The sequence below is a fragment of the Pan paniscus genome, chromosome 16 (assembly GCF_029289425.2).
Source record: "Pan paniscus chromosome 16, NHGRI_mPanPan1-v2.0_pri, whole genome shotgun sequence".
Taxonomy (NCBI): Eukaryota; Metazoa; Chordata; class Mammalia; order Primates; family Hominidae; genus Pan; species Pan paniscus.
The window spans coordinates 54,998,253-55,024,426 of record NC_073265.2 but is presented as its reverse complement, the minus strand read 5'-3'; the positions used below and the strand labels follow the sequence as shown (position 1 = coordinate 55,024,426).

General features: G+C 38.2%; 1 protein-coding gene and 1 pseudogene across 5 annotated transcripts in view; both read left to right on the top strand.

Moving 5' to 3' along the window:
* Nucleotides 1-26,174, top strand: part of DENND4A (DENN domain containing 4A) — a 133,137-nt gene that overhangs the window by 16,421 nt on the left and 90,542 nt on the right. For 3 of the 5 annotated variants that reach the window (XM_034938962.4, XM_003827976.7, XM_024925734.5), the window contains exons 2-4: nucleotides 14,623-14,701; nucleotides 19,613-19,945; nucleotides 23,457-23,706. In XM_034938962.4, coding sequence (XP_034794853.1) covers nucleotides 19,635-19,945; nucleotides 23,457-23,706 — 561 coding nt within the window. In that variant the 5' untranslated portion in view covers nucleotides 14,623-14,701; nucleotides 19,613-19,634. Of the gene's footprint in view, nucleotides 1-7,918; nucleotides 8,052-14,622; nucleotides 14,702-19,612; nucleotides 19,946-23,456; nucleotides 23,707-26,174 lie in introns of those variants that run through there. The other 2 variants (XM_063596730.1, XM_057299946.2) reach the window with 2 other exon arrangements.
* LOC129394061 (dnaJ homolog subfamily B member 14-like) lies at nucleotides 3,924-8,603 on the top strand (annotated as a pseudogene).

Sequence of the window (26,174 nt, the reverse complement as noted above, 5' to 3'; positions counted from 1 at the left end):
GATAATCATAGTAGAGATATGTACAAGATACGCTAGAAGCATACAAAAAGAGAATGACGGTCTCATGGAGAAAACAGTAAGGAAGGCTTCGAAGAGCAGGTCTCCAGTATTACATAGCAGTTGACCATTGGAATAGAGATATTCTGATAGGAGGAACTGAATTTGCAAAGGTGGCATGGAGTTGTGTAAAGGGGGAAACTGTAAATGGTTCAGTATGACTGAAGTGAATTTTTACCCCATTTAACTTAATGAAACTTAAACTAAAACTTTTTTTCATACCTGTCCTTCACATGGTAGTAATGATTGCCTTTTTCAAGAGGCAGTTGTACATTGTAGAATACTCAAATCACTTTTTGTTATATAATTTTGATGTCATTTTGGGAATTGGGAATGAGATGTCACTGATCATTTGCTTTCAGATTCCTTTATTGCATTTTTTTTTTTTTTTTTTTTTGAGGAGTCTTGCACTGTCACCCAGGCTGGAGTGCAGTGGCATGATCTTGGCTCACTGCAACCTTCACCTCCCAGGTTCGAGTGATTCTCCTGCCTCAGCCTCCCAAGTAGCTGGGATTACAGGCATGCATCACCACACCCGGCTAATTTTTGTATTTTTAGTAGAGGCAGGGTTTCCCTATGTTGGCCAGGCTGGTCTCGAACTCCTGACCTCAGGTGATCTGCCTGCCTCAGCCTCCCAAAGTGCTGGGATTACAGGCGTGAGCCACCGTGACTGGCCTCTTTTCTTTTCTTTTTGAGGCAGGGTGTCGCTCTGTCCCCCAGGCTGGAGTGCAGTGGTGTGATCATAGCTCACTATAGCCTTGACCTCCTGGGCTCAAGCAAACCTCCCACCTCAGCCTCCTGAGTAGCTGGGACCACAGGCATGAGCAATCATGCCCAGCTAATTAAAAAAATTTTTTTGTAGAGATGGGGTCTCAAATTTTTCTAATAGTGGTTGGTTTGTTAGTTTACTTTTATGGTAGTTTTTCCTGTATAAGCCTGGACCTTCATGCAGTGGATGACTGAAAATGGTAGAGCTTATAAAGCTTATGAAGTGCATATTTTTTATTAAAGTAAACATATGGGCTGTGTGTGATGGCTACTTGGGAGGCTGAGGCAGGAGGATTGCTTGAGCCAAGGAGTTCGAAGTTAAGGTGAGCTATAATTGTGCCACTGCATTCCAGCCTGGGTAACAGAGTGAAACCTTGTCTCTCAAAAAAAAAAAAAAAAAAGTAAACATTTGTAAAACTATTAAGTATCCACAAAAATTTTTTTTAAAAAAAGCAAAAATAATACATTGTATAAGCCTATGTAATTTTAAAACATAATCTCTAAAATCAATGTCATTCTGAAATTTTATAATTTTAGAGAAAATAGCATATATATGTTATTTTATAAAACACCTTATTTTTATTTTTATTTTATTTTTTTGAGACAGGGTCTCACTTTGTTGCCCAGGGTGGAGTGCAGTGGCACGATCTCAGCTCACTCAGCAACCTCTGCCTCCCAGGTTCAAACGATTCTCCTGCCTCAGCCTCCCAAGTAGCTGGGATTACAGGTGCACACCACCATGCCTGGCTAATTTTTTAATTTTTTATTTTAATTTTTTTGAGATGGAGTTTCACTCTTGTTGCCCAGGCTGGAGTGCAGTGGCTCAATCTGGGCTCACCGCAACCTCCACCTCCTGGGTTCAAGCTATTCTCCTGCCTCAGCCTTCTGAGTAGCTGAGATTACAGGCATGTGCCACCACACCTGGCTAATTTTGTATTTTTAGTAGAGACTGGGTTTCTCCATGTTGGTCAGGCTGGTCTCAAATTCCCGACCTCAGGTGAGCCACCCTCCTTGGCCTCCCAAAGTGCTGGGATTACAGGCGTGAGCCACCGTGCCTGGCCAATTTTTTTATTTTTAGTAGAGACAGGGTTTCACCATGTTGGCCAAGCTGGTCTCGAACTCGTGACCTCAAGTGATCCGCCAACCTCGGCCTCCAAAGTGCTGGGATTACAGGCATGAGCCACCACGCCCAGCCAATAAAACATTTTATATCAGTATTTTTCTTCATAAAATTGTACCTACTGTTAAGCAAAACCAGTGTAGGCAGTTGGCAGAATGCCTTGTGCTTCACTACCCTGATGACAGTTGATTAACACCTTTACTTCTCTTTTCAATTCCTTTATCCACTCATTCATGATTCCTCCTCCACCCCATTAAAAATAATCAACCAACCAAAAACAAACAAACAAAAAACCCCTAAAAAGCCCAGGTTGACTGTTCTGTGAAGTGACTGAGATGAGAAGGAGAGAAGGAAAGTAGTTTTGGCCAGATTTGTGGAGGCGGCAGCAGTGGTGTGTGTATGTTTGAAGCATGAGGTTTGTGATAAAAGTGACAAAAGTGACCAGTCTTCCTTTTGTCACTTTTATCTTTCAAATATGTTTCCCTCTGACTTTATTGAGGTATATTCAAATATACTTTTGATACTGTCCAGGAAGGAAATGATGAGTAAAGTAAAGGTGATATCCATTGTGCTTGTTCCTCCTTTCATGTGGAATCCCCTTCCATCTCTCCTCTATCACCTACTGAGATTTCAGAATTTAGATGGTGTCGTTCTTTTTTGACTCCTCAAGCCTAAGCTGTGTGTCCTTCTTGTGCTTCCTGTGATTACTCCTGTTATAGACTTATCATGTATTATATTGCTTGTTTTCTTGTCTGCCTTCTCTATTAAACCGCTGTAAGGCAGGGTCATGTCTCATTTGTCTTTGTGTTTTAGTGCCTGGTTCTTCAGACTACATGGTAGAGGTACCATTTTAGGGTTCTTGGTTGCAAATTACAGAAATTAATTCTGGTTAGCTGAACCAAAAGAAAAGGAATTTATTGGAAGCATATTGGTTGGCTTACAGAATGACTAGAAGACTAGAGAACCAGACTCAGAGAACAAATATGAAACAAACCTCAGGGCTAGACCATAGCCAAAGTTATGCCATATCCTTTTCCTGTTGAACACACCGTTGATGCCACTGGATGCCATTGCTGGAGCATTGCCACTGGGTGCTGTATATCACTGCTCTAAGAATGATTTTTTTTTTTTTTTTGCTTAGAAACAATAGAAATTGATTTCCCATGGTTCTCAAGGTTGGAGGTCCGAGATCAGGGTGCCAGCAAGGTCAGGTTCTGGTGAGGGTCCACTTTTGGGTGGCAGACTGCTGACTTCGTGTATCCTCACATGGTGGAAACAGCCCTGAGAATGAATCTTAAACTGTTTTTGCTACTTTAGCTCTAGATTCAAATTCTGCATGAGTGCATATAATTGACCAATCTGTGTGCTTGGTCCCTAAATAGGGAGAGCAAATATCAGGTCTTTTTTTTTTTTGAGACGGAGTCTCATTTTGTTGCCCAGGCTGGAGTGCAGTGGCTCGATCTCAGCTCACTGCAACCTCCGCCTCCCAGGTTCAAGCGATTCTCTTACCTCAGCCTCCTGAGTAGCTGGGATTACAGGCGGGTGCCACCATGCCCAGCTAATTTTTGTATTTTTAGTAGAGACAGGGTTTCATCATATTGGTCAGGCTGGTCTCAAACTCCTGACGTCATGGTCTGCCTGCCTTGGCCTCCCAAAGTGCTGGGATTACAGGTGTGAGCCACCGTGCCTGGCCAAATATCTGGTCTTTTTCTGCTTTCATGATTGGTTCGGACATCCAGCCTTTTTTATAAGATACACACAGTGGCAGATTTTCTAAATATAGAAAGGGAGTTCACATGCTACATGGTCAAAAATAAAACTGATACATGTCCATTTCAGTATTCAATAAATATTTGTCAGATGAGTGAATGAGAGAATCAGAGTCATGATTTCCTGTCTCTAGACCTTTAAGTCACCAAACATTGAAGTGATAATGGTGTTGCTAATGTAATTGAAAATAAAATCGAAGGAGCAAGCTATGGAGGGGAACAGGGATGAAGCTGAGAAATGTGTCAACATCGCCCAGGAGGCCCTGAATGCTGGCAACCGCGAGAAGGCCCAGTGTTTCCTGCAGAAGGCCGAGAAGCTCTACCCACTGCCCTTGGCCTGCGCATAAACAAATATAAAAATTACTATGAAGTACTTGGAGTTACGAAAGATACTAGTGATGAAGATTTGAAAAAAGCTTATAGAAAGCTTGCTTTGAAGTTTCATCCAGACAAAAACCATGCACCTGGAGCAACAGATGCTTTTAAAAAGATTGGGAATGCTTATGCTGTTTTAAGTAATCCAGAAAAGCGAAAACAGTATGACCTCATGGGCAATGAAGAACAAGCATGTAACCACCAAAACAATGGCAGATTTAATTTCCATAGAGGTTTTGTGAAGTTGATATAACTCCAGAAGACTTGTTTAATATATTTTTTGGGGGTGGATTTCCTTCAGGTAGTATACATTCTTTTTCAAATGGAAGAGCTGGTTATAGCCAACAACATCAGCATTGACATAGTGGACATGAAAGAGAAGAGGAAAGAGGAGATGGAGGTTTTTCTGTGTTTATCCAGCTGATGCCCATAATTGTATTGATCCTCGTGTCATTATCAAGCCAGTTGATGGTCTGTAATCCTCCTTATTCCTTATATCCCAGATCTGGAACAGGGCAAACTATTGAAACGCAGACAGAAAACTTGGGTGTTGTTTATTATGTCAGCAAGGACTTTAAAAATGATATAAAGGAATGTTACTACAAAAGGCAGAAAAGAGTGTGGAGGAAGATTATGTGACTAATATTCGAAATAACTGCTGGAAAGAAAGACAACAAAAAACAGATATGCAGTATGCAGCAAAAGTATACCGTGATGATCGACTCCGAAGGAAGGCAGATGCCTTGAGCATGGACAACTGTAAAGAATTAGAGCGGCTTACCGGTCTTTATAAAGGAGGATGAACTGGAATTTTTATTTATACCTTTTAGCGTACTCTTTATTTTTTCTGTAAGTAAGTTTAGTTTCATCATGAGAGATGAAGGAAAAGATCTGATACTGAAAACTAAACTGAATAGTTGGTTCCTGAAATCTTGGACTGTTTATGACCTACTGGCTCCTTTAAATAGTAACTGAAAACTAAAATGGAATATTTTAGTTACGCTTCTACAATTATTTTCATTTTAAAAGCTTGCATGATTCCTAACTAAAATGTCTTGAGAAAGGATTATCACACCTGTAGCAATTTCCAGTTTTAGTGATTCTCCATTTTTTCCCTTGTCATGTAAATATTTATGGAATGATCACTTTGTGTACATACAGGTTACTGCTTTTTTATTTAAATTCTTTTAGTGTTTTGCTCCATGAGACACTTCAGTTTAAATTGATGGAATAAATGTTATATAACACATTTACATTTTCCTTATCAAGGTGTCAAATATGTGGACTTTAAACAATGAAACTTTTTCAAAAAGAAAAAGCAAAAACTTTAACTTTGTGTAAAATCTTATAGTATTATCAGCTTAGAGGGAATTGATATTTTTAATATTGCCATTATATTCCAAAATATATATTGAGATAAATGAACTGATGTAGAATATCATTTTTCTATTTAGTTTTATGAATTACTATACATATACATGCATAGAAATGAAATGCTATACTGATAGATTTTAAAGAAAATATGAGGAAATGGCTATAAATATTAAACTAAAAGGGTTTTCAACAGTAAAGTGCAGTTATGTCATTTACAATTCCAGTACTTTAAAGGCCACCAAATTTTGATGTGTATGTCCTTGAAGGGCTGCCAAAATTTATGAAGAGGACTCACATTTTCCCCCATAGAAATTTGCAGTTTCTTGGTGATCATTTAAGCAGGATCCAAAGAAGTTCTTCTACAAATAAGTAATAAGAAAAATGAGTACTAAAATACAGCTTTGTGCCTTTTAACCTTATGCCAACTCCTAAACATGTAAGTAGATTATAGTATACTTATCTGATCAGAGCATGATCTGTTTGGCCACATGCGTGTGAGCAGAAATAGAGCAGCAGATAGAATAGTAACTTAAAGCAAGTCCTCCTTTAAAAATACTGAGCTAAAATCTGTTCACCATTGAGTAATTGAATTAATCCTATAGGAATAAGCTCCTTGTAAGTAATTCCATATTATGAATTAGAAAAAAAAAAAACAGCTGGAAATTGAAGTTTTTGGTGCCTGTATACTGGAGATGAAACTATTTGATTTCTAGTCTTCTGTGTTTAGCAGTTGTAATATTTTAATGAATTTGCTGCATACTCGGTTAATGGAACATAAACATATCTTTGGTACTTCTTTGTGAGTGAAAGAATGCTGGATAGGGTGGCTTTGTTCTTTAAATTTTTTTCTGAATGTAGTTAATTTATGGCATCTGTTGAATAAAACTGCTAAAATGAAAAAAAAAAAAAAAATCAATACCAAACCATAAAATAAACAAAAGATAAGCAAACTCAGCATATTTCTGGTTTTTTAAAATGACGAGTACCTCATTAAGTGATTTACATCAAATTATTTGAATTGAATTTATACTTTTTTTGGCCCCTTATTTTAAAATACCCAAGCCATGAGCTTATTTGCGTATCTGATAATCTAATGCTGGATAGAACCAGGATTTTAATTTGGCTGAAGTGATTTCAGAGCATGTAGCTGCTATACCTTACTACATTTTATAGTTTTCATATAGTTGTATTCAGCGATGAATTAAAACAGGAACAACAAATCAGTATTTTAGAGAGCTCAGAGGAATGTTTATGTTCGTGGAGGAAAAAAGGTTTTTATTTATTTCTAAGCCATCTTACTCACGAAATATAAGGTCTTACTATAACAACTTAGGAAAACAGTTTAGCATTACCTACCACAGTTGAGTGTGTGTGTGTGTGTGTATGTGTATACCTTATATGCTAGGAATTTCATTCTTAGCTATTTTTTAAAAATCTATGCGTTTTTATATGCATGAAAACTCATAATAGTTTATATCTGACTTTGTAATCATTTATAACAGCCTCACATTGGAAACCAGCCAAATGTCAATTAACAATAGAATGGATACATAAAATTGTGGGGTTTTTTTTGTTTGTTTTTTGGTTTTTTTTGAGACAGAGTTTTGCTCTTGTCGCCCAGGCTAGAGTGCAGTGGTGTGATCTCAGCTCACTGCAACCTCTGCCTCCAGGGTTGAAGCAATTCTCCTGTCTCAGCCACCCGAGTACCTGGGATTACAGGCGCCGGCCACCACGTCCGGCTATTTTTTTCTTTTTTTTGTATTTTTTAGTAGAGACGGGGTTTCACCATGTTGGCCAGGCTGGTCCTGAACTCCTAACCTCAGGTAATCTACCTGCCTCGGCCTCCCAAAGTGCTGGGATTACAGGCATGAGCCACCGCGCCTGGCAAAATTGTGTATTCTTAAAATGAAAAACTATACAGAAATGAAAATGAACAAACTGCTATATATGAGTATGGCCAAATCTCAAAAAACATTGTAGAATGAAAAAAGCTGGACCAAAATAATGTACACTTTGTATGTCCTTCCATGTTCCATTTATGTAAAAGTTCAGAAATAGAAAAAAACTAATCATCTACTGTTAGCATTCAAGATAGTGGTTCTCTTTGGGAAGGTTGGAGGGGGCTTCCTGTTACTGTTAATGTACTATTTCTCGACCTGTGAGGTGTTTGTAATGGATGATGTGTTTATTTTGTGATAATTCCTGGAGTTGTACATTTTCTATATGTGTGTTATACTTTAAAAAGTAAAAAAACAAAACAAAACAAAAAAACAGGCTAGGTGCAGTAGCTCATGCTTGTTATTCCAACACTTTGGGATGCCGGCACGGGCAGATCACTTGAGCCCAGGAGTTCAAGACCCGGAGTTTGAGACCAGCCTGGGCAACATGGCAAAACCGCATCTCTACCCAAAAAAAAGAAAAAGATAAATTAGCCAGATGTGGTGGTGTGCGCCTATAGTCCCAAGCTACTTAGGAGGCTGAGGTGGGAGGATCACTTGAGGTGAGCCATGATCGTGCCACTACACTCCACACTGATTTGAGTTTTGCTGAAACCAGTGGTTACATATTTCTCTCTGGAAGGAAGTGGGGTAAGAGCACCTGAGATACGGAGAACTGATTTCATCATATTTTTCATTTCATGGTATACTTTTGTGACTAACTTGTATGAAGCCCTGCTTTATTTTATTCTCCTTTATCTCTCGTCTTCATCCAATTCCCTTTCCCTCACAGTTGTCCATTTGAATATGTCTAATATATCATCCTGAATGTCTTTGAAAACTATCATGCTAACTTTAATATATATGTTTTAAGTTTATATAAATGCTATTTTGCTGTAGATTCCTTTCTGCTTCTTACTGATTTCATTCAACACTAAATTTAAATAATGTGTTTGTGTTTCTATGTTTACATCTGTTCTTTTACTTCTGACCGTCCCATGGTACTCGATAATGGTATCAGTTGCATTTTAAAAATTATTCCTGGTTGGATTACAGGTGGTTCATGCCTGTAATCCCAGCATTTTATGGGAGGCAAGGTAGGAGAATTGCTTGGCCCAGGAGTTTGAGGCTGCAATGAGCTATAATTGCACCACTGCACTCCAGCCTGGGTGACAGAATGAGACTTTGTGCCAAATAAATAAATAATAATTCATTTAACAGATATTCACCATATACTATTTGCCAGGTACTGTTCTAGGTGCTGGTTATGCAGCAGTGAATAAAACAGAAAAATCTGTACCCTCATGGAACTTACAATCTTGTGGAAAGAGAGAGAATAAATAAGACATATGGTATGTTAGACAGGCAAGCTGGTTAATTTTTATGCCTCAGTTTGTTCAATTATACTAAAGGTACTTGAAACAATATCTCTAAGGACCTTCCTAGCTCTAAAATCCCATGATTCTGTGGTGTTTTAACTTTCTCATTTTTTTCTACTGTGCTGACCTCATCCATTGAGTAAATATTTACACACCTACCATGTGTTTATAACTGCTATGCATGTGAGAGAATCAAAAAGTAGAGCACAAAGTTTCTGCCTTTGAATTGTTTATAGTCGGTCTGGAAACAAGAGGTATCTGTATATTAACACTGTTATTTCCAGTGTGTTCTTATCCTGTCCAGAACAGATCCATATTCTCAAGGGAATAGCAGCTACTTCAGCTGCAACCTAATTTCTGGGTGAGGGACAGGGTTGCCCCTGAACACAGTATAAGACTCCTTTTTTTTAATGTTCTTATATATGTAGGAATCCTCACTGTAGTTCTGTAGCATTATTTTATGTTGTCCACTTATTTTCGGTCTGGAACTTAGCCAGGATAGGAAAATTTATCTCAGAATTTAGTAGATTGGTTTTCATTGGGATTTAATGGATGATCACTCTCTGCCCTCCTTATCTTTTGTGTGCCTATATATGTCTGTGTGTAGTATCCCTCACTGTCTGCTGGGGACCAGTTCCAGGACCACCTGTGGATTCCAAAATCCACTCAAACCCCACAGTTGCCTGTTGAGAACTTGTGGATACAAAAAGCTGGCCTATTTTTGCAGCTTTCGTGTCCCACAATACCATATTTTTGATCCAAGTTGGTTGCAGATGCAAAATTGCCCATACTGAGGGCTGACATATTTATTGCAAAAAAAAAAAGAAAACCATGTGTAAGTGGAATTGCACAGTTCAAATCAGTGTTGTTCAAGAGTCAACTGTATTTATATGTTTGTTTAATTATGTTCAAGTATAATGTTCTGGATGCCTGAGTGAATGTGACCAACAAGGCATTCAACACGCCAAATAAGCTTATACTTTGTGCTTTGGTTTGTTTCTGCATCTATTTTTTTTTTTTTTTTTTTTGAGATGGAGTCTCACTCCGTTGCCCAGGCTGGAGTGCGGTGGCCTGATCTCAGCTCACCACAACCTCCGCTTCCCAGGTTCAAGTGATTCTCCTGCCTCAGCCTCCTGAGTAGCTGGGACTACAGGCGTGCACCACCATATCCGGCTAATTTTTGTAATTTTTTAGTAGAGACAGGGTTTCACTATGTTGGCCAGGCTGGTCTTGAGCTCCTGACCTCGTGATCCACCTGCCTTGGCCTCCCAAAGTGTTCGGATTACAGGCGTGAGCCACCACGCCCGGCTTCTGCATCTATTTTGTAAGAAAGTATTGTTTTTGGAAATATATCTCTGCATTTCATTGGCTGTATGTACTTTGTGATAAAAATATACCACTCCACAGGGATTAGGGATAATGGGGTGAAGCAGGGAGGGCAGTGTGTGTGCTTATAAAAGGGCAACACTAGGGACCCTTGTGATGGAAGTGCGCTGCATCTTGTCTTTGGTAATGGATACATGGTTTTATGCACATGTGACAAAACTGTGCTTATACAGGGCAATACTAGGGAACCTTGTAATGGAACTGTACTGTATCTTGATTTTGGTGATGGATATGTTGTATTATGCACATGTGATAAAACTGCATAGAACTAAACACACACACAGATGAATACAAATAAAACTGGGGAAATCAGGATGAGACAGGTGAATTGTATCAATGTCAGTAATACAGCTGTGCTATAGTTTTGCAAGATGTTACCATTTGAAGAAAATGGGGTGAAAGGTATACCAGCTATTATTTCTTTCAACTGAATGTGAATCTACAATTATCTCAAACTAAAAGTTTCAATTAAAAATAACAATTTAAAGAAGTCTGTGTTAAAAGATAATGGCTTAGCACATGTAGCTGCAGGAAGCACATTCATATATCACTTTGTGGAGCATGACTTTCATTTACAATCAAAGGATGCTCTGCTAAATAGATTTTATAAATTTTCTATTCCGGGTTTTCTTGTGCATGTATAGAAAGTAAGGCAATAGCTGTGATGTGTTATCTTCATTAGCAGAAGAAGAACTTTGCAAACACTTAAGTGATGCCAGTTTTGTGTCAGCCTCATCTTCTGTGTCAAATAGAAAATCAGTTAATTCTAATAATAGTTCTTTTTTTCGTACAATTCATGGAATAAAATTAAAGTTTTCGGAAGTTCATTCATCAGAATGGAAATATTTGATATTATTGTGAATGCTAATGTGAATTCAACATCAAAGAAAATGTTACTTTTTTTTTTTTTTTTGAGACAGGGTCTCGCTCTGTCACCCAGGCTGGAGTGCAGTGGTGCCATCATAGCTCACTGCAGCCTCAACCTCCTGGGCTCAAGCAATCCTCCGACCTTAGCCTTCCAAGTAGCTGGGACTATAGTGCACACTACCACACCCAGCAAATTTTTAAATTTTTTGTACAGATGGGGTCTCACTATGTTGCCCAGGCTAGTCTCAAACTCCTGACTCAAGTGATCCTTCTGCCGTGGTCTCCCAGAGTGCTGGTATTACAGGCATGAGCCACTGTGCCTGGCCACTTGTTATTTTTTTTAATTTCTTTTTAAAATTAAATTTAATTAATTATTGAGTTTTTTTGAGACAGAGTCTTGCTCTATTGCCCAGGTTGGAGTGCAGTGGCACGATCTCTGCTCACTGCAACCTCCGCCTCCAGGGTTCAAGCAATTCTCATGTCTCAGCCTCCCGAGTAGCTGGAATTACAGGCACATGCCTCCACGCCCAGCTAATTTTTGTATTTTTAGTAGCGATGGGGTTTCGCCCTGTTGGCTAGGCTGGTCTCAAACCCCTAATCTCAAGTGATCCTCCCACCTCTGCCTCCCAAAGTGCTGGGGTTATAGGCGTGAGCTACCATGCCCAGTCAATTTTATTTTTTTGTCCAGATGAGGTCTTGCTGTGTTGCCCAGGCTGGTCTTGAACTCCTGGCCTCAAGTGATTTTTCTGCCTTGACCTCCCAAAGTGTTAGGATTATAGATATGACCCATCGCACCTGGCCTGTTTTTAGAATAATGATACAAATATTAAGTTTAATGGGGCAGAGTTATGGTCAAAACAGTGTTCTTACTGTATTAAGAAACAGTGTAGCAGAAAATATATTTGAAATTGGTTGTAGCACATCCATAATTCATAATTACATCTAAATAAGTCTGGTATTCTACCAATAAAATAAATAATTTTCAAAATTTACAAGTATTTCTATATACATACAGTATTTTTACTAGAAATTTTTGTGACAACTGATGTTGAATTTTAAAAAATGTTTCAGCAAGTCAGTATTTACATTGTTTCCTTGCCAATTGTCAGCAATAACATTTTAGAGATATTTGAAAAGTACATTTACCACTCCATATTTACTCCCTGAAATTTTTTCAGGGAACTTTTGGCATCCTCATTTTAAAAATACATATATCTATCCTGACAATATTTAGCAGTTCAAAAGGTAATAAGATTATGAATATATTATTTTGCTTTCATTCTTTTCACCCTCTATTTCAAGACACTATCGAATTTTTTTTTTTTTTTTTTTTTTTTTTTTTGAGACAAGGTCTTGCTTGGTCACTCAGGCTGGCTGGAGTGCAGTGGTGTGAACAAGGCTCACTGCAGCCTCGACCTCCTGGGCTCAAGCAATCCTCCCATCTCAGCCCCACCAAGGAGCTAGGACTACAGGACTGCACCACCAACGCCTGGCTACTTTGGTATTTTTTGTAGAGACAGGATTTTGCCATGTCTCAAACTCCTGAGCTCAAGTGATCCACACACCTCGACCTCCCAAAGTGCTGGGATTATAGACATGAGCCACTGTACCTGGTGTTTATTAAATTCTTGACTCAGTTTATGCCCTTACCCCCTTCTCTTCCACTTCTCACAGACACACACATGTCAAGGACCTAACCAAGTTAGATGAATCTTGTGTCTGGGTGTAGCTGCTCCTGTTTCCTGGTTGTTAGTAGATATTCCATGTTGGTTAAAGCTGTGGTTTCTTCCTCTTGAGGTGCTTATGATTTCTGTGCTGCAGCTTGTTTCCCCACAGAAGCTATTGACTCTTACTGAAACTCCTTTTGTGTGTGCATGTGTCCAGTGTTAAAGCTAACCTATAGTGCTTGGTACAATACAGTTGGTCTGGCTCTACTCGTAAGACTTTGTCAGTGGCATCATCTTTCCATCTAGTGTTTAAAATGACTCATAATTACAAGTTACTAAATTACTTAATATAAAAAAAAGATACTGGCATATTGAATTCTGTAATATGACATTGCTTATTCTCTTGTTCAGAAGAATTTGGTTCCTTGGTGAGATTTGATATAAATGATTCTATGTAAGTACATTTGCCCCTTGGTATCCTCCATGGATTAGTTCCAGGATACCCCCAACTTCCACCCGATGGATACCAAAATCCACATATACTTAAGCCCCTTACGTAAAATGGTGTGGTATTTGCACATAATCTACACACATCCTCCTGTATACTTTAAATCACCTCTAGATTATCTATAATACCTAATTCAATTAAATGCTATATAAAGTTATACCGAATTATTTTGTTAAATTTGTATTACGTTTTTTGTTGTATCATTCATTCATTCATTCATTGGAGATAGAGCTTTACTCTGTTACCCAGGCTGGAGCACAGTGGTGTGATCAGGGCTCACTGCAGCCTCAGCTTCCTGGGCTCAAGTGATTCTCGTGCCTCAGTCTCCTGAGTAGCTGAGACTACAGGCACGTGCCACCCTGCCTGGCACTAACTTTCTTCTTTTTTTTTTTAGAGATGGGGGTCTCACTATATTGCCCAGGCTGGCTTTGAACTCTTGGGCTTAAGCAATCCTCCTGCCTTGGCCTCTCAAAGTGCTGGGATTACAGACGTGAGCCACTGAGCCCAGTCTGTTATTTTTATTGTTTTTGAAAAACATCTTTTCAGGCCATGTGCGGTGGCTCACGCCTGTAATCCCAGCACTTTGGGAGGCCGAGGCAGGCAGCTCACCTGAGGTTGGGAGTTCGAGACCAGGCTGACCAATATGGAGAAACCCGGTCTCTACTGAAAATACAAAATTAGCTGGGCATGGTGGCACATGCCTGTAATCCCGGCTACTCAGGAGGCTGAGGCAGGAGAATCTCTTGAACCCAGGAGGTGGAGGTTGCGGTGAGCCGAGATCGAGCCACTGCACTCCAGCCTGGGCAACAAGAGCGAAACTCTTGTCTCAAAAACAACAACAATAACAACAAAAAAAAACATCTTTTCAATCCATGGTATGGATGTGGAACTCATGGATACAGAAGGCTGACTGTAGTATCTTTGAAATTTGTAATAAAGGGAAAGTACTTTTGGGTATTGACTTCTTTGAAACTTTTTTTTATATGGAAGTTACTTGAGTCTATATTTGAATTATGTTAAATGTATACATTTTTCCCCTGTGAATGAGGCTCTGTACACAGTGCCCCAGAAATAGTCATGTTGTTCTTTCTCACACTCTTTGCCCTGTACACATTTCCTCTTTTGTACCCTTATTTATTTTTCTTGCTTTCTTTTTTCCCCCTTATCTGCTAGTTTTTTCTTTTTTTTTCCTCATTGCCTCTCTTCAGCATGTTTTGTTTTTAAAGTATGTATTTATTCTTTACTGAAATCTTGTTTTTAAAAATTGCTTATTGGCTCTTAACCACAAGAAAACAATAAATGCAATCAGTTTAGTAATTATCACTGTTAACAGAACTTTAAGTATCCACAGGCATATTGGGGGAAATATTTGATTGGAATGAATTTAAGTCCAATTCTTACTGTTTTCAATACAGTTATTTCTCAAACTCTGAGGCTGCGGAGTTCACACATTGAAATCTGTCATCTTTTTCAGAGAGAAACTTTCGGTAATGTGTAAGTAGTTTTTGGCTTTCATTTTGATTTGTTTCAGTTAGCTATTTTCTGTGTTAAACACAGTGAAACCTTAGTTTTCCAGAAGTCTTAATAATTTGGAATATATTCTCCACGTAATAATTATGGGTAACAAATGATACAAAATAATTCATTGAAAGATGTCTCAGGATGTGCCTTGGATCACAATTAATTCAACACCATTTATTAGAGACAAAATCTTCAATGTAAAGTATACGGTTCCGTTTTAGTAGTTATTTCCTGTGTTCTATTGTGAATGAGTTCAAATTATTAAATTTTGTGAAAAATACCCAAAAGAACTAATGAAAAGGAATTTTATGAATAAATTTATCTCAAATATTTACTTATAATAGCTAGTTATTTCCAAGGATAAGGTGGTAGTTCTCAAAAAAACTTATTAAATATATGTTTTCATGATAGTACTATATCTCTTCTGTTTCCTTTTTTTTTTTTGAGACAGAACCTCCCTCTGTTGCCCAGGCTGGAGTGCAGTGGCGTTGATCTTGGCCCATTGCAACCTCTGCCTACAGCGTTCAGGTGATTCTTGTTCCTCAGCCTCTCAAGTAGCTGGGATCATAGGCATGCACCATCATGCCTGGCTAATTTTTGTATTTTTGGTAGAAACGAGGTTTCACCATGTTGGCCAGGCTGGTCTTGAACTCCTGACCTCAAGTGATCTGCCCATCTCGGCCTCCAAAAGTGCTGGGATTATAGGCATGAGCCACTCTGCCCGGCCTCTTACCCTTCTTTCTACGTAGCAAGACATAAAACTATTTTATGCAATAGTGACTATCTGCTTTAGTTTGCCTGCTTTAGTTTGTTTATTTATTTATTTATTTATTTATTTATTTATTTATTATTTTGTGACAGAGTCTCACTCTTGCCCAGGCTGGAGTGCAGTGGCATGATCTCAGCTCACTGCAACCTCCGCCTCCCAGGTTCAAGCAATTCCCCTGCCTCAGCCTCCTGAGTAGCTGGGATTACAGGCGTGCGCCACCATGCCCCGCTAATGTTTTGTATTTTAAGTAGAGACAGGGGTTTCACCGTGTTAGCCAGCCTGGTCTCGAACTCCTAACCTCAAGTGATCTGCCCGCCTTGGCCTTCCAAAGTGCTGGGATTACAGGCATGAGCCACCACGCCTGGCCATGCTTTAGTTTAAATAACATAAAGTTAGCGTCTAGGAAAAAGGAGGATGTTTTAGTTTCTTCATTGTGATGGAATGAAAATACTTTACCAGAGTAATTTTTAAGGTTATGTGTATTTAGAGCTTATAATATAAAATTCATGTACACACAAAAGCACATAAATAAAGGCTGATATAACCTTTGACCTAATAATTCTATTTCAACAAATGTATCCTGAAGAAATACTAGAGTTGTGTCCAGAGGTTTATCAAGATTATTCATTGTACCCTTTAAAAAAAATTAGCAAAATAAGTAGAAGTAATAAATGATCTACAGTAAGCACATAGGTCAAAAATGGTATATCCATAAAATAAAATACTATGCAGCCCTTTAAAAATTGTTTTCAAAGACTAATGAACTGGAGAAAAAAAGTTAAACACAAAAGTCCTTTTGTTATTCTGCAACTTTCTTAAATAAATAGATGGTCAATTGGGTAAAACTGCTGTTTTTTTGGAGTACTTGTTATATGCAATGAGCTGAGGGTGATAAGTCAGCATTTAACAGCCTTCTCAGAAGAACAGGTTGTTAGCACTTTCTTTTTAAGTGTCCATCTAGGAGGCATTTCTGAAAAGGTTAAGCCCTTTATTATATGTAGAAATCCTATATGTAAGGAAATTGCTGCATAGGCGCCATTAGTATGTAAATAAAACAAGTAGAAACATTTAATCTTCTTTAGTCCCATTTTTTTTCCTTTTTTTTCCAGATGGAGTCTCGCTCGGTCGCCCAGGCTGGAGTGCAGTGGCGCGATCTTGTCTCACTGCAACCTCCGCCTCCTGGGTTCAAGCAATTCTCCTGCCTCAGCCTCCCGAGTAGCTGGGACTACAGGCACATGCCACCACACCTGGCTAATTTTTGTTATTTTTAGTAGAAATGGGGTTTCACCATATTGGCCAGGCTGGTCTTGAACTCCCGACCTTGTGATCCGCCCGCCTTGGCCTCCCAAAGTGCTGGGATTACAGGCGTGAGCCACCTTCCCTGGCCTAGTCTCATTTTTAAAGAAAATAGTGGGAATACTTAGAGTATATTTGAGTGATGAATACAGATTCCAAGAAATGTGTCATGAATTCTGAAAACTGATGACATTAGCAATATAGAAAATTAAATGAGTTTTGGGATTTTGATGAAAATGTTAATAATTATATTGTAAACAAGTATATACTACGTAAGAATATCTTTGCCCTGAGATTTTATGGTCTACAAGGGAAGATTGTTTACTATAAACTAGCATTTTCTTAGGGTTGTTTCTAGTTGTTAAGTGGGAAAATGTGGTTCATTTTTCAAATGGGCTTGGGAAATCCTGAGTTAAGCAAAGTTTATCGGCTGCCTTTATCAAAAGACTGCTGAGGATTTAGTATTTTTATATATATAGTAAGTATCCAAAGAGACCTATAGTGTGTATATCTAATTTATTTGTCCATGGAATCTTTTCTTTGCACTTATTGGAACTGTGTCTAACATGAAACAAACTCTGGGAAATTGTTTTAGATTAAACTTTTTCCCTATAATAGTGGTATATAAATAATGATGGTACTGTGGAATGTATTCTCCTAGTTAAAGAAACAAATAGGTTGGGTATGGTGGCTCACACCTGTAATCCCAACACTTTGGGAGGCTGAGGCGGGAGAATCTCTTGAGCCCAGGAATTTGAGACCAGCCTGGGCAACAAAATGAGACTCTATCTCTACAACAAAAACAAACCAGCCAGGCGTGGTGGTGCACACCTGTGGTCCCAGCTGCATGGGAGGCTGAGGCAGGAGGATTGCTTGAGCCCAGGTGGTCAAGGCTGCAGTGAGCCATGTTTGCAATACTCCATTTCAGCCTGGGCGACAGAGCGAGACCCTGTCTCAAAAATAAATAAATACATAAATAAAATTAGTGATACCAGACAACCAAAGGAGACTGCAAATATGTGATAGATTCTATTTTGTGTATTTTTTCTTTGAATCTGTTGTAAGCATGCATTACTGTTACACTCTCTTACCTACTTTTATTATTTGAAATTCTTCTCTTTGATATATCTGCTGAGACTTAACTTCTGGTAGACTTTTGTGTATGCATTTTTGTAGTTTTGGAACAGGAACTTGTCTTCCACTGGGCTTTGTTTGTGGAAAACCTGGGTTGAGGCTGTACCCTCAAGAACTGTTTTACTTTTCAAGGGGTATCACTAGCTTGGGAACACTTTTTTTTTTCTTTTTGAGATAGAGTTTCGCTCTTGTTGCCCAGGCTGGAGTGCAATGGTGCGATCTCAGCTCACCACAACCTCTTCCTCCTGGGTTCAAGCGATTCTCCTGCCTCAGCCTCCCAAGTAGCTGGAATTACAGGCATGTGTCACCACGCCTGGCTAATTTTGTATTTTTAGTAGAGATGGGTTCTCTCCATGTTGGTCAGGCTAGTCTTGAACTCCCGACCTCAGGTAATCTGCCCTCCTCGGCCTCCCAAAATGCTGGGATTACAGGCGTGAGCCACCGCGCTTGGCCAACCTGAGAGCGCTTTTATTATTAATTTCTTAGTTTGTAGTTTCCTGGGACCATCCATATGGTTTAAGTACAAACCCCAAACCCAAGTGTGAATAGGCCTATTGTTAGGAATTCTCAGAGGAGACTCCCCCGCTACCTTCCCTACAACTTTATTATCTCCCTGTGTCAGTGGATAGGTCTTTTAAATCCACTCTTTGGCTGGGAGTATAGTCCTTTGAAACTCTCAGCTTTATACAGGTGGCTCAGTTCCAATTCTCTATCTATGTGGTCTGAAGTGCTTATCTCCCATGCTTTTAATGCCTTCTAAAACACAAACCGGATCAGGTGCAGTGGCTTATGCCTGTAATCCCAGCACTTTGGTAGACTGAGATGGGAGGATCACTTGACCCCAGGAGTTCAAGACCAGCCTGGGCAACATAGTGAGACCCCCCCCCCCCAATCTCAGAAGAATAAAACAAAATAAACACACAAGCCTCTTGATTATTGAGGAGATCAGTAAATTTCCCTACTCAGTGGTAGTTTACAGACTGCATTCTGACTTTTGGTTTCTTCAGTGTTTTGGGGACCTAGGAATTTCCCTTACATTCTTACAAGTCTGTGTAAGATTTATATTTAAAAGCGTTTACTGAACGACTGTGCATTTATTTATTTATTTATTTATTTATTTGAGATGGAGTTTCACTCTTTTTACCCAGGCTGGAGTGCAGTGGTCTGATCTCGGCTCACTGCAACCTCAGCTTCCCGGATTCAGGAGATTCTCCTGCCTCAGCCTCCTGAGTAGCTGGGATTACAGGCACCTGCCACCACGCCCAGCTAATTTTTGGTATTTTTAGTAGAGACAAGGTTTCACCATGTTGGCCAGGCTGGTCTCAAACTCTTGACCTCAGGTGATCCACCTGTCTTGGCCTCCCAAAGTGCTGGGATTACAGGCGTGAGCCACTGCACCTGGCCAGACTGTGCATTTAAAAAGATCTCTTTTTGTTGTCTACTTAGGTAATGTAGGTTTCCATATTGCCAAAATTGGGAATTCATCCATTACTTTTATAATAAAAGATTACTAAAGATGTTTTGATTGTTAAATTCTTTTTACATGTAAGTTAAATATATAATGCTACTGTGTTTATCAAGGAACTAGTGCTCTTTTTGTAGTTTTTTGTTCTTATTTGCACACAAACCACTTGTATTTATTTTGCTTATTATAGGGGAGTACTAGTCTTTTACTTTCCTTTTAGATGTAACCTTCTGTAATGGAAGATGATTGAAGACAAGGGGCCTCGTGTTGCTGACTACTTTGTTGTAGCAGGATTAACTGATGTTTCAAAGCCTCTAGAAGAAGAAATTCACTTCAATGATGCTTGTCATAAAGTAGCTAAACCAAAAGAACCTATTACAGATGTTTCAGTTATTATCAAATCTCTTGGGGAGGAAGTCCCACAGGATTATATCTGTATTGATGTTACCCCAACTGGATTGTCAGCTGATCTTAATAATGGAAGTCTTGTGGGGCCACAGATTTACCTTTGCTATAGAAGAGGAAGAGATAAGCCTCCACTTACAGATCTGGGGTAAGTATTTTTTTAAACGACTTACTGTTATTGATCCAAATAATATGCCTTGTAGATTTGGAGATTAACTGTTCATTTTGGTCATTAATAGATGTATGGCAGATTTAGAAAAATAGACAAGTTTGTATTCAGAAACCTGTATTCTCTCCCTGTTTCCTTTTGTCTCTCTTTATCCTGCAGTTCCCAGCAGTCTTACCTTGCCTGGGTTTCTTTCAGTTAGAGGCAGGGGAGAGAATTTGAAAAACATTTGCAGGAAAGTACTAGAAAATTAAAGTGTTATCCTGATTGGAAAATTTTTGATTATTTTTAAAGTATGAAAAAAGGCTTTTAAGCATGTTATAATGATCAGTATAGATGGATTTTTTTCTTTTTAAAGGGACAGGGTTAATCTCTATCACCCAGCTGGAGTGCAGTGGCATGATCATAGCTCACTACAGCCTCAAACTCCTGGCCTCAAGTGATCCTCCTGCCCCAGCCTCTTGAGTAGCTGGGACTATAGATACACGCCGTCACACCTGGCTAGTTTTCAATTTTTTTGTAGAGACAGGGTCTTGCAATGTTGCCCAGGCTAGTCTCAAACTCCTGGCCTCAAGTGATTTTCCTGCCTTGGCCTCCCAAAGTACTGGGATTACAGATGTGAGCCACCACACCCAGCCCCATTATAGATGGATTGTTAACTGTGTGTATCAAAGAAGGATATTGGGGTAAATTAGAGCTTTACTTAGAGTGCTTTACTATTGAGATACAATTCGTATACCATACAGCCACTCATTTATTTAAAGTGTACAATTCAATAGTTTTTAGTATTTTCAGAGTTTTGCAACCATCACCACAATAAATTCTATGACATTTTTATCATGCCAAAAAGAAACCCTGTACTCCTTAGTTGCTACCCAATTTCCTAACTCACTTAGCCTTTGGCTACTTTCTGTCTTTATGGATTTGCCTATTTTGCACATTTCATATAAATAGAATCATACTATGTATATGATCTTTTTTGACTGACTTCTTAGCATAATGTTTTCAAGGTTCATCCATGTTATAGTATGTGTCGGTACTTTATTCCATTTTATGACTGAATAATATTCCATCATATGGGTATACCACAGTTTATTCATCTGTTGATGGATGTTTGAGACTTTTCCACTTCTTGGCTATTATAAATAATATTGCCATAAATATTCATGTGCAAGTTTTTATGTGGACATGTATTTCCATTTTTTATTTGTATATACCTAGGAGTGACATTGCTGGGTTGTAATGGTAATTCCATGTTCAATCTTTTAAGGAACTGCCAGACTGCTAAGCAAACTGTACCATATTGCATTCCCACTTGCGGTACATGAGGGTTCCAATTTCTCCGTCCTAGTCAGCATTTCATATTATTTTGATTATTGCTGTCCCAGCAGGTGTGAGATGGTATCTCATATGGTCTTGATTTGCATTCACTTGATGGCTAATGATGTTGAGCATCTTTTTATGTGCTTACTGACAAGTTTGTATATCTTCGGAGAAATGTCTATTCAGATCCTTTCCCCATTTTTAATTTGGTTGTCTTTTTGTTTGTTGAGCTATAAGAGTTCTTAATATATTCTAGATAAAGCCGCTTATCAGTTAAATGATTTACAAATATTTTCTGTAGGTTCTTTTTACTTTTCTTTATGGAATCCTTTGAAGCCAAAATGTTTAGATTTTATAGCTGACTATAAGGCTCAGAGAGGTTAAGTAACTGCTTACAGAACTGCAGCTAGTAACAGGTGGTAGGAATTTGAATTTAGATTGTCTAACTTCTCTGTGTGTAGGTGCCTTTTTTAAGTTAAGAAAAAGCAAAACAAGATCAAAAGAAGGAAGAATAAGCACTTAAGCTAACATTAGGATTCACGCAGTTGCTATGATTAAGCATCAAATTTAACTGTAAATTTTCAAAATATTGAGAAGATTTTTTTTTAATTTGTTGATGGCCAGAAGAAAAAGTGAAATTAAAACTTATATTAGAAATAATTTGGCCAGGCACAGTGGCTCATGCCTGTAATCCCGGCACTTTGGGAGGCCTAGGTGGGTAGATCAACTGAGGTCAGGCGTTCGAGATCAGCTTGACCAACATGGTGAAACCCTGTCTCTACTAAAAACACAAGCTTAGTGTGGTGTAGTGGTGCGTGCCTGTAATTTCAGCTACTTGGGAGGCCGAGGCAGGATACTTGCTTGAATCCAGGAGGCGGAGGTTGCAGTGAGTGAAGATCATGCCATTGCACTTCAGCCTGGGCAACAAAAGCGAAACTTCATCTCAAAAAAAAAAAAAAAAGAAAGAAATAATTTGACCAGTTTTTGGCATTAAATTTTATTTGTATAGTGGATTTTATATGAGAAATATTGATTGATGATGAAGACATTGCTGTTACAAGTTTTATAGCAAATGCAAAAACACATTTAATTTATAGCTTTATAGCAAATGCAGAAACATATTTAATTTGTAGCTAGGCACAGTGGCTTACACCTGTAATCCCAACACTTTGGGAGGCCGAGGCAGACAGATCACTTGAGGTCAGGAGTTCGAGATCAGCCTGGCCAACATGGTGAAACTTTGTCTCTACTAAAAATACAAAAATTAGTCAGGTGTGGTGCCACACGCCTGTAATCCCAGCTACTCGGGAGGCTGAGGCTGGAGAGTCGCTTGAACATTGGAGGCAGAGGTTGCAGTGAGCTGAGATCACAACCCTGCACTCCAGCCTGGGTGACAGAGTGAGACTCCGAGACTCTGTCTCAAAAAAACCATATATAGCTTATTTTATTTTTATTTTTTTACTAGTGCCAAGGACTTGGCATTAAAGTACAAATCAATGAATTTAGTGAGGGAATAAACTAATGTTATTTAAGCACTATGTTTTTTTAGTGTTCCTTAGTGCTTAAGTATAGAAAACTTAATGAATGGATGCCAGGTCCACCCTGTACTAAAAGCCTATGATTTTACCCCAATAAAGAGAAAATAAAAGCGTAGTGCCTCACCCAGACTTTTGATTAAGGATGGATTTGAAGTTACATTCTCTTAGCCTAAAACTGTCTCTTAAAGCTAAGGAAAGTATTGGAGATAAAAGCGTGCAAGCAGACTCTACACAGTTGGGCAAGTAACCTTTTGTAAAATTTTAACTTTGGCCAAAATGCCCAGTTGCTTTTTCTAAAGAAGGTGCTTGTTTTAGAGACAAAAAATAAATTAATAACTATATTAAATGATGTGCCAAAACAGGTACCTTCACATTTAATTGTACCTTTCTCTGGTTTATATTAACAAACACAATGGTTTGTCAGAATTTTTCCTTAAAACAAAGTTTTTGGTGGGGAAAAGAGTTATTCTTTAATTCATACAAGACCATGCATTTCAAAATTGCAGTAAGATTGGAATATTTTTACCATGCTACTACATTTAAGGATCAGTTGATGATGCCTGAGAATATTACTTTTCATATTTAAAGTGCTTTGTGTATTTGTGTATTTATTTTTAAAAATTTATTTTTAGGGTTTTATATGACTGGAAAGAAAGATTGAAACAGGGTTGTGAAATTATTCAGAGTACTCCCTATGGGCGCCCCGCAAATATTAGTGGGAGTACCTCATCACAAAGAATTTATATCACTTACCGAAGAGCCTCTGAAAACATGACTCAGAATACGTTGGCTGTCACTGACATATGTATTATTATACCCAGTAAAGGAGAAAGCCCACCACACACGTTCTGCAAAGTCGACAAGAATCTCAATAACAGTATGGTAAGTGACTTACTTGCACTGGTAACATTAACCACTGATGAAAAGAGCATAATTTTAAATACATCTTTTTTTTTTTTTTTTTTTTTTTGGAAAACAGCATAGTATAATTACAGAATTGAAAAATGTGTTTTTAAAGATATTAGATATTTTACTTTTTGGAAAGTACTTTGGTTGTACTTTCAAAAGAAACTATGCAAAGTACTTTTTTCTAAATTAAAAAAATAATATCCCCCACCCCTCCTGCCCACTACAAAAACAGTGAGTATCCTTCCACTTGTGACTAGATCCCACACCTCAACGGGACTAGATCCCACATCTCAATTTACCCATTTGAGGACATGGCTTTAGCAGTCCTCCCTACTTTTTTGTAAATCATTGGTTTTTCCCTCCCTATTTCCTCCAACATGCAAATATTTCTTATCTTTGCAAAACTTCTTGATCTCATATTCCTCTGCTTTCATTGCCTCATTTCATTATCCTTTACAGTAAAAGTTCTAAAAAGAGTTGAGTATATTCTGCCCCATTCCTCACTTTGCTCTTTCCAGTCAGCCTTTTGTCTCCATCACTCCATCAAGATTTCTCTTGTTGTCATATCCAGAGATCAATACTTTGTTTTAATTTTTCAGCAGGTTTCTATATAAACGGTTACTTCTTCCTTCTTGAAACAGTGCAATGAAGAAGAAATATACTCTCTTCTTAGGTACTCTCTTGCTTTTTCCTTTTACCTCACCAGTCATTCCCTTTCTGCCTTTGCTGATTCCTTTTCATCTCCCCATCCCTACACAATGGAGTGCCTCATGGTTCAGTCCTCAAAGCATTTATCTTCACCACCTAAACATACTCCTTTGGTGATCTAATCATTTAAATATAGGCCACGTGTGGATGACTTCTAAATTTGTCTAATCTGGACTTCTCTAATTCATCATCCCTTCTTGAATATCTCATCTAATGAAGCATCTCAAATTTAATATGTCCAAAACTGAACTCCTGATGTTTCTCTCCAAACCTGCTTATAGTCTTCCTTATCTAGCAAATGGAAATTCCATTCTTCTGGTAACTCACACTGAAAAACCTTGGAGTAAACTTAACCTTTATCTTCTCCTCATTCAGTTCTTCTGTAAACTCTGTTAGCTATAATTTCAAAATGTATCTCGAACATGGCCACTTCACAACGCCTCTATTGCCATAACCCTGGTCTAAGCCATAATTGTCTCTTAATGGGATTATTGCAGTAGTGTCCTAATCCAGGGGTCAGGCAAATTTTTTCTTTAAAGAGCTGGGTGATAAATTAAGTTTTACAGGTCATACAATCTCTGTCTCATAGTCATCTCTTTTTTTTAACCCTTTATAAAAGCAAAAACTATTCTTAGTTTAGATATACAAGAAAAGACCTTGGGCCAAATGCAGGCCATAGTTTTTTATCTAACTGATCAGTTCTTCCACTTCTGCTCTCTCTATCATATTCTTTGCATAGACAAGAGTGATCCTTTAAAAACATAAATCAGATCCTATCACTACTCTGCTTAAAACCGTTAATGGCTTCTCATCTCACTCTTAGTAAAAGCCAAAGTCCTCCCATGCATGATCCTTAACTGTCTTGTCTTTGTTCTTTTATTACTGTTTTAAATTTAAAAAAAAAAGGAATGTATACTCAAAGAAAATTGGAGGGCGAGGAGTATACAAATTGTAGATCTATGGAGTAGAAAGTGAGAAAATGAAGGTTCTTGTTCCTACTTCCATGTTTTGTCAGGGGTAACAATGAGCAATTTGACTTGTGTCCTTCCAGACCCTTTTGTGTTCACATATGTGGGGTATATATAATAAATTAATCCTTTTTTTTAATTTGAATTTTTTTGTATTTCCTTTTTCTTTTTTCACTTTTTATTTTAAAATCGGAGTACATTTGCAGGTTTGTTACAAAGGTATATATTGCATGATGCTGAGATTTAGGGTGTGATTGAACCCATCACCCAGATAGTGAGCATAGAACCCAATGGGTGGTTTATCAGCCGTTGCTTTCCTCCCTGTCTTCCCCCTCTAGTAGTCCCCAGCGTCTTTTGTTCCCATCTTTATGTCCAGGTATACCCAATATTTAGCTCTCACTTATAAGCGAGAAAATGCAGTATTTAGTTTTCTGTTTCTGCATTAGTTTGCTTAGGATGATGACCTCCAGCTGCATCCACGTTGCTGCACAAGACATGATTTCATTCTTTTTTTATGATTGTATAGTATGAAAAAAATGAAAATTTCTTTATATTTCTGATATAAGCCTTTTTTCTATCTTTATCAGTTTATTTAACTTTCTACTTAATTATTTTAACAACTGCATAGTATTCCAGAAAGTACAAATGCAGAATGATGAATACAAGTTATTTTCAGTTTTTTCCATTCCTAGTAATGCTACTTTGATTAATGCTGTGCATTTTCTGTAGATATTTGAGTGTCTCTGGAAGAGTAAGTAATTGTAA